The sequence below is a fragment of the Cariama cristata genome, unplaced genomic scaffold (assembly GCF_000690535.1).
Source record: "Cariama cristata isolate BGI_N322 unplaced genomic scaffold, ASM69053v1 scaffold3805, whole genome shotgun sequence".
Classification (NCBI taxonomy): Eukaryota; Metazoa; Chordata; class Aves; order Cariamiformes; family Cariamidae; genus Cariama; species Cariama cristata.
The window spans coordinates 61,719-78,059 of NW_009617959.1; the positions used below are offsets into that span (position 1 = coordinate 61,719).

The 16,341-nt window shown below is 43.7% G+C and overlaps 1 protein-coding gene across 1 annotated transcript in view; it reads left to right on the forward strand.

Annotated features, from left to right (window-relative positions):
* LOC104162037 overlaps positions 1-15,021 on the forward strand; it is a 32,656-nt gene extending 17,635 nt beyond the window's left edge. The window contains 1 exon segment of the mRNA XM_009700670.1: positions 14,899-15,021. Coding sequence (XP_009698972.1) covers positions 14,899-15,021 — 123 coding nt within the window.
* Positions 15,022-16,341: the final 1,320 nt, after the last annotated feature.

Below are 16,341 nucleotides of genomic sequence, written 5' to 3' on the forward strand. Positions count from 1 at the left end.
TTGTTTTCAGGCTGATTCCAGATTCACACCTTTCCTTTAAGTTAAACTCTCCTACAGACTTCACAGGGGAAACATCTCTTCCAAAGTTTTTATTGGAAACTCATCTTTTATCAGCAAGCAGTGCCTGTATTTCCCAGTCTCTGTTTCTTGCACTTCAGCAGCCTTTGGCTTGAGCTGTTCTTTCCTGTGCATAATGTGGACATACAGGAGTACATGGCCATGCTTCTATCTGTGCCCATCCCATCGTTTGGATTTTTGGCTGCAATCTACCACAGCTCCTACATGTCCTTTTGCGTGTGCTGGTATTTCCAACCAGCTAGTTTGAGTTGCACATGGAGATACTGGCCTCTCCTGTTGACTGACTGCTCTGATCAGGATCTGGGCTGGCAATAGAGTTTGCTGCTCAAGCCTGTAGTGTGAAATGTGGATCCTACTGCTCTCAGGTCTAGTAGAAAACACTTTAAATTGGTTTTAAATTTGTGAAGCCTTTAAAATTTAAGATACTGCTATGTTTCCTGCTGTAGGAACCTCTATATCCTTACTCAGTGCCATAAGCACATCTCTCGTCTGTTAAGTATTTAACATCCCTTTGCCAAAGGGAAGCCAGAGACGCTGTTCACGAACACTTCTAGAAAGCTGTTGTGTTTCAGGGAAGAGAAGCGTGACAAAACTGTCTGCACAGCAGCAGGGCACTGGGCTGCCCTGTCTCCTGGATGTGGTATCAGAGCCCACGGGGCTGCTCCATGTCACTTAATGTGCTGCAGGAGCGTGGCTGGATGCTGCAGGCACCTGCCCTAGTAGCCATAAAGCTGACGCCTCTCCTCATTCAGCTGCTGTCATATCCGATGGAGCTCACGTATCCATGTCTGCAGAGCCTCCCAACGGAAATGGAAGCCAAATGCTGAAACTTTAAGACGAGCTTTGTCCGAAAGCTGCTTTTTTTTTTTTCCCCCCTCTCCAGCTATGCTGGTTGAAGGGGAAAAAAGACTTGTCTCTTTCAACTTCTTGGCAAAGAAAAGCTTGTAGAGGCAAACATGTCTGCTGCATTGATGTGTGCTTGCAAAGCTTTAGCTTCGCCCCCGCCTCGCCCCGAGTAGGTTTGTCCCCTGAACCCTGAAGCGTTTTCTCAAGGACAGGCAGCCCACTACTGCATGACCATTACTATATCACTCAGAGCCCAGTTCTTCCCTCTCAGGATGCGACGGTGGCTGAAAAACATCTCCACGCAGTCAGGAAACTGCTCTTTAATCTTGTGCTTCCACGGAAATAAAGAATTCACTGTGATCCTGGGAAGTATTGACTTTCCAGCAGTGACCAGTAGATGTACAGGAATAATTTTTTTGTTTGTTTGTTTTTGTTACTACATTTCAAAGCATCTCTGGCATCTCTCCCCTGTGGTTGTTAACGCCATATGTAATGCCTTCTCTGTAAGCTTTGCCTTTGGAAGGGAAAATGGAGTACTGCTTATTTTCAGGTTTCTTTTGGCTGCCCTGAGCTGATGATCGAGTTTCCGCATAGTGACAGCTTCTGCCTGTGCACATAGTGTGAAGAAGTCATGCATTTTTGATTCAGTAGTAGTTTATTTTTATATCAGCTGGCAGATGAGTCACACCTTCCCCCACTCCTTCACAATCTCACCTTGGCTCATGTGATTCATAGCAGTCCAGTGCCAACATGCGTTGAATTTCGTGCAGTAGCTCTGTAGCCAGCACTCATCCCCAGGACGGGTAGGTGACATTGGCAAGTGGATGTCAAACGTAATGAGCCTCTACAGTGGCATGGTGGAAAGCAGGAGAGGACTCTGATACGCTGGAGAATCCCAGGAAATCGAGATCTCTGCTCTCCCCAGCCCACGCAATAGATGAATCACAACGTACGAGCGGAATATAGTGAGTCAGGGAGGGGTATGTCATTACATATAGAATATCGACGGATTCTGTGGTTTTGTTTAATCCTTGCTCTGTAAACAAGTTCACCTCTAATGAAGTATGGAGTCTGTGTGTTTACTTTTGGACCTCTTTCTGTTGCACAACTCACTGGAGCGAAGCAGTCTGTTTACTTGTCAGGAAATAGGACCAAGGAAAATGAAGGTGGTATAAATAACTGAGCCTTTTACATAGTCTAGTCAATATTTGCATATATATTTTTCAGTGTAGCTGAGCTGTCTGCTACTCCATACTGCGTATTAAGTTATCTTTTTGGGATTGCCTACATTAAGCGCATTTTTCTCATTCTGTGTTGCTCTTCCTTTACTCATGACCTGCTGCATGCTTTGTACATACCGGTGTCCTTTATAAAGAAATTCTTTCCATGCCGGTTGCACAATGCTGTCATTCACATAGCAATTAGCTAGGGATCATTTCAGTGAAACTTGTTTATACGGATGGTTGTAAACAAGTCACCGTGGTGGAGCATGCTGCCAATACCAGCTATTTCACAGGGAGCTCACTGTGTGCAATGCTTTTCCCCAAGGGAGCCAGAGTAACTCGAGGCCACGTAAGTGAGGGTTAATGCAAGATGTCTACACCCCTGTTTAATTAAGGAGTGCGAACATATGCATTAGCCGTTGCTGTGGTCGCTTTAATCTTCAGAAATCCCACTTGTGTTTGCCACCTTGATGGAAACACTGCCATGGCCAAGAGCTGAGCTGGCAGATCACCCCACAGCAAGATCCTGGTTTGGGGTAGGAGAGAGCTGCTGGGTGGGGATTGCCCCTCTGCGCACCAAAGTGGTTTTGTGCTGGTGTGGAGCAACACGTGGCCGTCGCCTGAAGGACGTTTATGTCCTGCTTCATTGTATGGAGAGGTTTGTTCATAGCTGACATGCTACAGTGCTCTGGATGAGTACTGCAGCCTGCTTCTTTGAAATATTTGGAAATATTTTAGAACGTAAGCATTCAGTTACTGTATGTATTTAATAAGTGACTTATCTGTGCAAGATGATACAAAACTGACATCCATTTGCACAGAAAGCAACTTGTGCCTCTGGGTCACATCTTGTGTTTAATCATTTTCCTATTTCAGATCCCTGTGATAGACCCTAGCATTCGTTTTAAGCTATTGAGTTAATTTTCTAACAGCGAGGTAAAACTCTCCTCCTTCATTCTTTAATCTTGCAAAGAAGTATGCCATTGGCAATAGGTTTGAGATGCCTTGGCAAGGAGATACGGTTTCGTTCATCTGAAAATGGCCTTTTTAAACAAAAAGTGCAACATGTGTAGAGGTCCCTCACGCTTAGCTGCACCCTTAAAAAATGGTGATCAGCAGCTTCATTATAAAGTCAGGGTAGTCCACGAACTTTTGAACTTGAGGGATCTCTGACTTCAGAGCTTTTGAATTGCGAAATAAAATTTAGTGGATTACTGTAACACACCCAGTTAAAGCCTGCCTGCTTTCAAAGCTGGCTTGCTGTTGATCTCTGGAGAATAATATTTTACTGTCTAAAAATACTTGGGGTTTTTTTGATGTTCCCTTGTTAGGAAGGGCTTCCTGAATGTGCACATTTCAGCATCTCTTCCAACATCAGAAGTTTTGGCTTCCTTGGGCTAAATTTAGGCTTCATCAATTGCAAGCTATCAGATGCTTTTAAAGCAAGGCCATTAATATTTGAATACAAGATCAGGGCAGTTTCCTTTTTATATTTTGAAAAGTCCTCATACATCTAATACATTGCAGTAATCACAAATCAAAACCCAGCAACACTGGGCAGTGTATGGAGGGGAACGGCAGGATGCTGGGAAGCTGAGAAATGCCTTTCCTACAGACACTTTTTCTTGAAGGCTGACATGCTCTGCAATGGTGTTCATAAATCTGTAGCAGTCGGGCTCATCTGAGTCATCCCAGATGCCTCGTTGGGTTTGTCTGATAGACAGCAATATCTACTAAGAACAAGTTGTGTGATGTGCTGCAGGCCCAACTGCTGTAAGGATCCAGTTGGACTTGAGGAGAAGGACGGACTATTTAATCATGAAGGTCTCTGTGCTGCTTCTGGTGCTTTCTAGCAAACCCTGACCTTGAAATATCTCATGCTTGCTAGCAGCCCAGGTTGTGTTTGGGACTTGGAGTGCCTCAGGCAGTTTAGTAAAGAGATGAAAATACTCAATGTTTGAAGATAAACCTTGGAATTTATATTTACATTGAATGGAAAACCCAGTTTGGCAATTAGGGTCACGATAATTAATAAGGATGTGGCGACCAGTTACCCTTGCTGTTCTGCTTGTCCCCCTTTCCTGGCCCTTCTGTGAAAAGTTTTCGAGCTGTCAGGATGCTGCACTTAGGAACTAATTGAGGTCTAGAGCTGTGAAAGTCAGTTCATTTTCTGGAGGGCTGATGTTTTGGGTGTTGAGTACTGCCTCGATTGAAACAAAGCTGATTCCCTTTTGGAAGATGGGTGCTTGATTTAGTGGGATCCTTTTCATATGTTTGTACTTCCTAAGCACCAGAAGCATCCTATGCATGCTGAAGGTTTTTAAGGTGCTCCTCACCTTAAAGAGAGAAACGTCTGAGCTGTGCCAGGGAGGTTTGACACGAGTGAAGTTCTGGTACGTAGGGTTGCCCGCCTCCCAGACCAACTATTAAATGGGTTTGGAGTTTGCATTTCTCAGCTGTGCCCTGCCTGCTATTCAAAACCCTCCTCCCAGCTCTGAAAGATAAGCCATAGACTCTGTCTCTGAATCTGTAATGGATCCAGCTACACCAGAAGAACTTTTCAGCAAGCTCTGCCCTGGGTAAAGACTTGCAGTTTTGTAATAATATTTCTGTTTGAAAGTGGCAGGTTTTCCTTCAAATCTCCATTCCTACCTGCTTGTACTTAGCTATCTTGATGATGCCTGGTGGTAGTATCTTATTTAGCGCCTCTCAACTTCTGCTTTGCAGGGGATTCTCCTGTGATAAGAGGGAGTGGGAGGTTTTCCATCAGGCTGGAAGGACCGTGTGGGTAACACTTTCCTACTACTCTGAAAAATCCATTTTTCCCTCGAAAACTGCAGTAATTACGGGACCAATGAATGCCAGTCTCTTGAGTTGTGAAGAGTTTACATGTGTTTGACTCTCAGCATCCATCACTTACTAGTTTGATGCTATTGCAGGACCAAATGTCCATCTTGTGGCTTTTTAATCAGCCCTCCTGTTGGGTCCTGCACTGATGCTAAAGAAGCTTTGATGGCAGCACAAAGCATTCCTGTGATCAAGCCACCCTCCCAGTAGGACCAGTATGAGTGTTGTGGGGCCAAGCTGCACCCACGGCTTTGCAAGCAGGTCTCAGCACGTAGTGTTGTGCTGCCAGAAGTGCCACCCGGATTGTCCCACCATGGTCTGGTGTGCAGAAGCTGGCCAGCTCCAGCTGCCTGAGCGTGGCCAAGCATTATCTTACTCCTGAGCACCCTGAGCAGAGGCTGCGTGTCTGATGCCGTTGTCTGCTTTATCCGGCTAAATTGGACCGGTCTGATCTATCATCTAAGACCCAAATGCTGTTGGATCAATGATGAATACTGCCTGTATGTGCCAGTTTTGCCTTATGTTGCTGTACCATCTTGGCTAGAGTGACTCCTGGTCACTGCACGGAGACATGGGTTGCAGCTGAGCTGTAATTCAAGCTGTCAAATTCCCTCTGCATTGTCATCATGGCAGTTTCACGCTATTTTGCAGCTGGCCGGCACGCCATAAACTTAAAGTATCACTTAACTCACACTGTAGATTTTTGGCGTGAGGATGGGGAGGAAGTAGGGAGCCGGTAAAAGCTCAGCCTCCAGGCAACAGTCTGCAATGGAGATGAGCTGATGAAGGGCAGGAGCCACTTGGGACTTGGTGTGATCAAATCAAAATGTTTCTCTGGACAGCAGAGGAGCGTTTCAGCCGAAGTCTTTTATTATTGTTGCTTTCTTAGCGTTTTTCATCTGCCAAGAAGTAGCCTCTTCCTTGGCAGTGCTTCTGGAGTTAAATTTGTGTGCTGCTGAGCACTCCCTTGCAACTGAGAAGTGCTGCTGTTGATTTTTATTAAGCTTCCTGTGGGTTATACCTGTAATGTGATTAGTGTGCATAACTTGTTATCAAAGAAAAAAAATGCAATCACAGAGCATACCCTTAGTCATCTCAACTTCTTTATTACCTGGTGAAAATGAAGCAGCCAAAACCTGCTACTTAATTCCTTTTCAGCAGGTAAAGCTGACCCAATGCAAGAATTGCACAGCCAAGGAAAACTGAATGGGAAACAATTTCTCTTTGGCATTAACCAGCAGAACCGAGCTGACCATCACAGATGTTGTCTGGCAAAACTCACTCAGTGTGGGGACCTGCAGTGTAGCGGGAGGTCACGTCTTTCCTCCTAGATGCATCACGCAGGAGCCACGATCTCAGCTGTGAAGGCTGCGGATAGCGCCTGGCTGGTTGAACAGTATGGAGCCGATGTGCGGAGTGAGCTGCGCTTTCAAACCGTGAAGCCGAGCTTGGAGGTAAAAAAGCAGCCTGGGGAGCTGGTTCATGATGTGGCTATGTTTTAATTACAAGAGAGCTTTTTGGGCAAATCCCATTACTTTCAGTAGGTTTCTGTAACTCCTCACTTAACCCTCAAGAAGTTAAAAAATCCGCAGCACCGCAACTTCTCATGCCTTTCAGCAAAAACACAGGCTCTGCTGAGTGCACAAAGAAATCCAGAAAGCAAAGCAGGAATAATTACATGAAACAAAACCTTTTGATTTTTTCTTCTACCCTTATCCTTGTATCGCACATGTGTGGGAAAAGATACATAATTAAGCTAGAACTTAAGTTAGAACATTTTTGGGTGGTTTAAAATAACTCTCCTAAAATTATATACTGTTTTGATCCTTCTCTTAAGGTGTCTTATGTGCTAGCTGCCATCATCACCAGAACAAGCGTTTGTTGCGAAGAGTATATTGATATAAAATCCAACACTAATGCAGAGAATTGAGTGCAGTCATTTCCCTTGAGCCTTAGAAATGTGAATTCAGTCTCCCGAAACTTGTCAAAAAAATGATTTATTGTGTTGTGCTTTATTCTTTTGTCTTTGTCAGGAATTGAAACAATTTCACTTGACTATAGTTTACTCACTACAGCTAAAAAACTGCCTGTGAATGGGTGTTTCTGGGTAAATTTCCCAGATTTTGAAAGTCTTCCTGCAGCTTAGCCTTTCCAGCTAGGACTGATTCACTTCCCAATCTTTTTTTATTTGTATGAATACAAATGTGAACATCCTCTTGGTACCCTCTCTGAAACTGCTTCTTTCTTTGTGTACGTATGTGAAGAGTTGTTTAATAGAGTTGAGCCACGATATCAGGAAACCAGCTTGTACAACTTGAGGAAAATGAAATGCCACCCTGTTTTAATAATACAATGATCGTGAAAATTGTTTTCTGCAACTGAAGTAAAAATCAAATCATTTTGGTTTTTACCAGCAGCAAGAACAAGTATGTTCTTCCTTCTGTTCTTCCCATGTCTGTTTTTCTTCTATTCCTTTTCCTATACCTTTTTTTTTGTAGATTCAAATGCTAACAAGCTACTCAAAACGTGGCAGGGATTCAACACATCCTGCATATCCTGAGAAGATGCACAAAATATGCTGGGTTTCTGGAGTGAAGCTGGAGTCTTGGAGTCTGTGTAGAAGCCACGCTTTACTTTCAAACTCTTTGGAGATGACAGTAGCTCTGTCTGCTCATGACTTATGTACAACTGTTGTACCGTTGTGTGCCAAGTGTCATCTCTTCCCATAAAAAGCTCGGCTTGCTCTGTGGTCATCAGAGGAGAAGGTATTGATCCAACTTGTGACGTTCGTCCTTGCTTTATTTCCAAGTACCTCTTGGGTTCAGAGAGTGTTTGAGCTGTGCCTCTTCCACGTCCAAGGGCAGGGGAAGCGCGTCCCTCTTCCTCTCCTCCCTCTCGGCAGCGGCTCTACACCCTTCTCGCCTACTGATGGGCTTAAGTGAAAAGTCCTGCCGCAGCTACTCCTGCTGGGCAGCAACGCTGGAGCATTTAGCATTTGCTAGAAGGGAGATGATTCATTGCCCAACCAAAGCAGGAAAAAGATGTTGTGAAAAGCTGGCAGCAGAGAGCCAAGTGTCTGGCAGCAGTTGGAGCAAATGGAGCAGGAGGATGTTCAGGGGGAGCATGAATAAGAGCTCATAATGACACTGTAAAAGGGCTGCTGAGATACCATCTGGAATAGGCTGAGCAGTTACAGAGGAGATACCTAGAATAAAGTGGGCTGGGAGCAGAGAAAGCCAGCACAATGGTCAGTCAAGGTTTGAGGATGTGGCTTGTCTGATGGCTACTGTGGCAGCCTTCTCTGCTGCTTTCCTTGCTGGGCTTTGGGAAAAGGAGAGGAGCAGCTGGGACTGGTTCTTGCTAAGCGATGCTCTGCTGAGTGCCCCTTCTCCCAGAGGAGCCAAAGCCAACAGTGACCCATCACGAGCAAGTGGGTAGGAGATGGCGGGATGCTGCCAGACGCTCCGGGCAGGTTCCATTGCTCTTCAGCCTGCTCAGATGAGTGAGGGAGAACTAAAAGTAAATTGTGAGCTCTCAAACCACAGTATCAAAGCTCAGGAGAGCAAGGAAATTACTCAGGAGCTTTACAGTCATAAGCCAGTCTGAAAACATTCATGATTCTCAAGCAGGCTGGTCATCTCCATAATCTCTGTCAGAGTGGTGGGAAGGGAGCTGCCACAGTGCCTACCATCCTCCGACTGCAGTCACTGCTGATTCACAGCAGTGCTCTAGCCCCACTTCTGTATGTTGATGTTTTTCTCTATGTGTTGGATCAGCTTACTCTTTTTAAGTTGTTTCCTTAATCTGATGCCAGTTCAAGGTTTGTAAAGTCTTGGAGTGGTTGGCAAGATTGTGGCAGACCCTGTGCCATCACCTCTTTTTCCACCTGCAATGCAGCTGCAAGTGGATTGGTGCTAGAGTCAGAAATTGCATTTTCTGCTCGTTTTCCTTCACATCTCAACTGCTGGGTGTTTTCTTATAACAAGAGAAAATATTCTCGATCACCCGAAATCTCTGTCCTTCCCCAGACTCCTCCAGTTAAGGTTGAAGGTGAAGGGCTGTATTGGAAAGCTTTTGTAGTCCTGCTTTGAAATAAAATATCTCTGAAACATATGCAATCAAATATTTGAAAGACCTTTAGGATAACTTTACTCCAAGTAACAGGCCTATCTTAAATTTTCTCCCGTCTTTCTATTTTTGAAGCAGATTGTTCAGAAACCTGAAGGTCAGAATGAGCCTTTTTGATTCCAGCTCATAGATGTAACCTATTAACCAACGTACTCAGGTAGATTTAAACCCACTATCACAGGGCATGTTTTAAGAGGTTAAAAGATGAGATCTTGGCCCAGTCAATGTTGATAGCAAAGCTTCTGTTCCAGCCAGGATTTTATTCCGATTTGAAAATTAAGAGAAGGGTAGATCCTCATTAGTGTAATCAGCTTAAATGGGTTGACTACTCTAAAGCAATTTGTTTAATTTGTTTGGAACATGTTTAATTTTAGCTATAGATGTTCAGCTCTCGCACAGTTGCTATTTATGCTGTTTATCATGTAATTTTGTGTTCTGTGATTTGTAAAAATAAACTTTTGATTCTGAATGAGAGTTTTGTAACAATCTACATCCCATTCATCAGTGCTGCTTTAAAATCACACAGAACTTTTTGTGCACTAATGCTGCTGTCATGTCTCTGCATCCATTTCTATGAAGAATAGTTCTTGCTGCTCACATAGAGTGTGTTTTTTGCATTGAGCATCAGCCATTTGCTTGACATTGGATTGCTCCCCCCCTCTTGACTCTGGGTATCTAATTTGGCGTTCCTCAGGAGTGTCTCCCCTCTGCAATAGAGCTCAGCTTTGAAGCCGGCGTGAAGAGAGGTTGTGAAATTCTTCTGTAATTCTTGAAATTGAAGATGTCAGGTTCTCTTTATTTGGCCACACCACATCTAAGGGGAGCGGAAACCAATTTCTCATGGGAGTGCAAAAAATTGGTGATTCAGAAGCTACCAGTATCGTTCACTTTTCACAAGTTGCAGTTGTCTCCTGGTGATTTGATGTAGAGGGACTTGGCTTTTGTGCCTCCACTGATGTAAATGCCACATGTAGCTTCCTGCACTTGCTACCTCGTTTCTTCTTGGGTGTATTTTGGGCTGCTTGCTGTTGCACAAGGTTTATTCATAGCCTCTCATGATGCTCATATACAGAACATCAGTACATATTCTCTGCTGCAGCAGATGGTTTCCGCTTTCTGTGCCTTCCACGTGAGGCAGATGCTGCAAAATCAAATTTCCCTTGGGCGTAACCTTTGATTGGCATCCCTCTGCCAGTCGCCATTTCATAACTGGTCCTGGAAATAGCTTTGGACTGTCTTGTATGACTTGTATGTCTGATGCCTGGACTAACACGGTTTGTTAGAGTGTGCTGGATGTCTGATGAGTTATTAGGGCCGTTAGTCATGCTGTAAAGCATGTGGCAGCAAGACAGCACTACTTGAATCAGCAAGGATGTTTGATCTTACAATGGAAATTTGCTGAAAGGTGTAGTTCCCTGGTGTTAATACAGCTCAAATGAAGTGCTCTCAAAAAGCATTGGTCCTGCTGTTTGTTACTGTTCTCATTCTTGCGTTCAAGCTCAAGCAAACGCCGAGCTTTTTTTGGGTTGATCTGATATTCCTTAGCCACATGAGCATGGGGAGGTGGTGGGATGGGTGAGGGTAGAGTGAGGATGGAATGGTCCCTTTTGGTGGCAGCCTGCAGGAGCAGTGAGAGTTCTAGCATCTCAGGAAACCCGAGGCCAGAGTTGTGTGGCCACTCAGGAGCGTGGTGGAAGCAAAGTCTGAGTTTTCCGCTTTGATGTCTGCATTTGTTCTCGTTCCAGCCACGATGCTTTAATCTCCAAATGCTATGCTAGGTTTTTGCTGTACTCAGCTTGAATTTTTTCCAAGACATCGCACTGCTGAAATAGCAGAATTTGCCTGTAGATTCCAGTGCAGTAATCAGTCTGTGTTTATTGGGGTGATAAACTTTCCACGAGAGCAAGGGTGGAGTGGGGCCTTTTACATGTAGTCAAGCCAAATCACCCAGCAGCAAACCAAAGCTGTTAGGCAAATTCAGATGATTTCTGCTTGCAGCAGCCTCCACTATAATAGGCTGCTTTTTCTCCAAAGGAGAACCTGCACGTGTCATGCCTGGATTTTCTGCTCTTAACGTGTTGTTCTTGTGTACTGCCATGGAGCAATTCCTTGTTTAGATGTGATTTCATACATTAATGGCACTAAACTGATCATGGTTTATATTTCAAGTGTTGAGTTGTACCTTTGAATCCTCAGGATGAGACCTCTGCTCTGCCTGTGGCTTTTCATCCTGTACTCTTTGAATCCAGAACTGCTCATCTAGGACAGACTGCTTCACAGCACCGTGGCTTGCTTTGACCTTTTCAGTCCTCTGGTGACACAATTGCTCACCATTAAAAACCTCAAGTTCGACTGCCCAGACAAAAGATATGTTTTCCTCAATCAATCTCTTTTGTTGGCAACATCCTCCTTATGTATTTACAGATCTACTGGTGATATTTGTGGAGTTCCTGTGGTTTACCATGGCAATGGACTTGGTGGCACCAGGACACGTTGCTTGTTGCTGAAATAAAGCCAAGCTGCGTCCTGAATTATGTAGTGGGCTGTGATTAAATAAAATTTTATGCAGATTTTCTTAGGCTGCTCCTTTTTATTTTTCGTAAAAAGAACAGATCCAGAGATGCCTGTATCTCAAGTTTGCAGAGAGCCACTCTGGAATCATCTAGCCCCATCTGCCTGCTTGGATCCTGCAGGCAACAAGCACCCTTTAGTATTTACGTCAAGCTAACAACTTCTCTTTCGAGATTTGCCCCTTCCTAAAAAGATGCTAAATGTTGACTTGGGTTTGAGTGAGCTGAGGGTGCATTACCCCATGTCCCTTGTAACTTTATTTCAGTAACTAGTGTGGAGCTGAGGAGCCCTGGCGTGGGCTGGGAGGCTTCACAGGGCTCGTCAGTGATGCTCCTTTGGGTCCAGGATACCTGAGCGATGCAGCTTGGGTTTGAAAATTAGATGTACGTTACAGCATTTTTATTCTAGCAAAGCCAGTAGGTAAGTTTTTGACTGCAGAGCTGGCAGCATTGCTGCTGAAAACCCTCAGAGAAAAATCAAACCCTAAAAATATGCCTGAAATTAGTAATGTCTTCTGTACGCTGGCACTTAGGATGCTTTTTTTAATGTTCTTCGCAACAGCTTCACTTTATAGGAGCTCCCACCAAGAGCAGAGCCTTCCTGAGGTTTAGAGCTGAGAAGGGCACTCCAAGCTCTTGGCTCGTAAGGCTTTGAGTGGGTAAAGCTAGCTGAAGGAGTTGGGACCCCAGAGAGCACTAAATAGTTGCGTTGCTTCCTTCCCTACATGAAATCCCTATCTTTTGAGTCTTGCTGCAATTTATCTTCCTGGTTCTTATGCCCAGTAGGAATATAATTTTAATTGCAATGCTCGCTCTTTACCAAGTAAGGCTGTAAATGTACTCCTTTCCCTTTGCTCTGGGAACGGGATTCTTCACCTTCCTCAAGAGCCTTTCTGCAATTTTATTCTCCTGTATACCTTAATTAGCACACTCCTAATCCAAGTGGTTTCCTTCCTGATTTGCACTTTTCAAGACTATTATCCTGATGTAGAAGTTGTGGTAGAAGTACTCAGTGTATATATATCTTGAATTTATAATGGTCTCAGTTTTAAACTTTTCATAGAATATTCTGTTATTTTCTTCTATTATTCTTCTATTATTCTCTAAAAAGTAGAGATTATGATCTTGGTATTAGAGGTAATTATGTAGGTAAGTCCTCATCACATTTTGCTGAAAACTCAACAGCTCACTCTGAGTTACTTCAAGAGCTATTGCAACTACTCTAGCCTGCAGCACTAAGCTGATGGCATTAAATTATCATTTAGGTTGATTTGGGACTATTTGAAAATGTTTTGGAGCTGTCTGGATCACATCCCATCATTGTTTGGCTTTCTGAATTGCTTCTGCATGAAACCATCCTGTTTTCTTAGAGGACTTAATTGCTGTTAATGCATCATAAAACATGAAGCTCTGTTAGGAGCAGTAGCCTCCAAAGGCCAGATTGGGTAAATGTTTTACATAGGACGTAAAACTCCGGTTAGACTGGGAATTCCTGCAATACTCTCTAATATCTCATTAATGCGTCCTGATGACTGATACCTAAGACGATTCCCCAGGCATGTGAGTTAACAAGATTAAAACCATCCTAGGGTAATCTTTGTCAAGCTGCATTTTGTTCTTTTTGAGTAATGCATAGGAGCATAAGTTCTGTAATATTTAAGCTTTAGTAATCTCAGTGACACATTTATTGTATTGTTGGCAAGTTAATAAATGCCGTTGGGCAGATTAATGAGGCTTTCCTAAATCTGTAGTAGGACGTAAAGTTATTATGTTGCTGACACACTCCAGCCTTAGTGTTTCCCTGTTCTACTGCCTTGACCCGTTCTGGTCTAGGCTGCCTGAGCATGCCGCGGAGCAGATACAAAACCGTGCTGTTACGCAAGCAATTTGGTGTCTGATAATTAGTGAAATTTTTTGCTATTTTTAATATTGATCTCTTACATAAATATAGATGTGTGTATGTATTTACTTAAAACATGCCATAAAATTTATAATCACTATGCTTTCAGGTCCTATGCTGTATAATTTACGGGCCTTTGTGCGACTTTGTGAAAAAAGGTTGCGTACATAGTAGTGCTCCCCGTGCTGAGCCTTTACACTGAATAGCAGGACATCATATCTTTGTGTGTTAAAGCAAAGATGTTGTTTTGACATAGGACAAACCCATGTATTTCAAAACAAAACCCCTTCCATTGTGTTTTGAAATGTAGACTGGAAATACTTTTTTTTTAAAAAGTGTTAACGCGGCTTGATACTGATGCCAGGATGCCGAGTGCCTGCGCTAGATGCTGATTAGAAAAATTTGCAGTTAGCCCTGAACTAACTGCAAATTCCTCCCCATATGGGCTGGTCTGATTTTTCTCTTTGACTAATTGGTAATTCAAGGAGTGCTGTGCAGCTCACTGAGTCTTCAGATGCCAAGGCTGGGTTTTTTTCCCCTTCTGGTGCCTTTCAGAAAGCTAATCCGTGCAAAAAGCTGAGTGTAAATATTGCATACTCTTGCTGAGAAATCTGTTGCTGAGCTGTTAGGTGGGAAGGGTAGGCTCTGACTCCTACCCGTTGGTTATTGAGAGTTTTGTGGTGACTTAACAAAATGCTTTGTACGTATGCTTAATTACTATGATTGCTTACTTTTAGATGGTGGTGGGTCAAAATTTAAATCTTTCCTCTTTTTTAAAGGAAAACTTTTTTTTTTCCTTTCTCATGAATATAGTAAGAGTAAACTTTGTGTAAGGTAGTGCTGAAAAACGATAGCTATGTATTATCTTGATTGAAAAAGCAGCCCTTTTTTGGACATGCCTCATTTTCTGCAAGGGCTGTCATCTTCCTAACTGCTAAGATGAGTGCCAGCCCATGTTTGGGGTTGTACTCTGCCTGGTGTTTAGTGCAATGTAGGGAACTCCTTGTCTTGTTCTGTGAGTCCAAGTGCTTAAGCTGCCAAAGCTAGATGCTTTCATGTGGTCGTATTATTGCTTTGAAATCTATTTGTCTATTCAAGGGTGTAGCTGAGCAAAGCCTGCACTGATTTGGCGTTCGGTTCATTCACAGTGCATGCTGAAGCTCATTTGCTTGCTGGACAAGATCAAACAGAAAGGACACTGGAGAGGTTAAAACAAAGGCTCTGCCCAGCAAAAGATTTACACACAGGAGGAAGGGTATTAACATTGTCCCATTGACTGATTTCAATTCTTTTTATATTCTTCCAGCTGAAGGACTTCCCCAGGTGTATTACTTCGGACCATGTGGAAAGTACAACGCCATGGTACTAGAGCTGCTTGGTCCTAGTTTGGAAGATTTATTTGACCTCTGTGATAGGACATTCACTTTGAAGACGGTATTAATGATAGCCATCCAGCTGGTGAGTAACAGTGGGCAGGGCTCTGGTCAGCAGCCTCCATGATGCCAACTCATGTTTATGTCAGTCCTGGGTTAGCTGAAGGATGGGGTTGGTACAGTGTGAGGTTCAGTAGTGTCTGTTGATTGGAGAGAAAGTCTCCTTCCATCGTAGAATCACAAAATAGTTTGGGTTGGAAGGGACCTTCCAAGATCTAGTCCAACTCCCTTGCCATGGGCAGGGACGTCTTTCACTAGATCAGGTTACTCAATGCCCTGTCCAACCTGACCTTGAACACTTCCAGTCATGGGGCATCCATAACTTCCCTGGGCAACCTCTTCCAGTGTCTCACTACCCTCATCATGAAGAATTTCCTCCTTATGTCCAATCTAAACCTCCCCTCTCTCAGTTTTCAAACGTTGCTCCTCGTCCTGTCCCTACAGGCCTTGGTAAAAAGTCTCTCTCCACCTTTCTTATAAAAAGAAAGTTTGAGAAAAACTCTTGCTTATGAAGGGAAGGTCAAATTATGCTTATGAGCAAACTTGCTTCTTGCATAGCAGAACCAGTGAAGCTGGATTCCTGTGGACTTGTGTCCTGTGTCCCCTACAGGCCGCTACCCCAGTATCTACCCCAGCTCCCTCCTCCTGTTTGGACATCCCCCAGAACGTCCTATTTCTTACCCACTCCCTAGGACACAGGGAGCACAGCACTCCCACATTCCTACCAGTTTTACTGGTTTGGTGCTACCAGGCTACTCAGACTGAAACATCTCAAAGCAATGGGAGCTGAGCTCTCCTTAGCCAAAATACCAGCATTCGAGATCTCTGTCTTTGGTGAAAATTGGCCAATGGGTTTAAATTACTAACAATTGGAAGATAATAAATCTATGGGCAGCATCACTGAGCCTCTAATTTGCCTGAAAAGGAAAGGAAACCAAGTGGTAGCTTGGATTTGTGTTTGTGTTAAAAGTGGACAACGTGAAAAATGAACATACTAAATGTGGTGAGTGACCTTCCATAAGTCAGTAGGGCCAATCAGTTATCATTTTAGTTTGGCTTTCTGGTTTTCAGCCTGTGGTTTGCAGATACCCAAGCAGCACAGCAGAGGTGGGACTGTATATTCACATTAGCAGATCTGTGGATAGAAGTGTTGAAGGAAAGAGAAGATGGTAAGGGAGTGAGGAACACAATCCTTTCTAAATAAACTGAAGTTTGCCACAGCAGAATCTCAAATGGAAAATTGAGGTCACAGATGCAGAAGCTTGAACAGCGCTTGCGTGGTATTTGGTTCATGAAGTTGTTGTCCTACAGCTGAG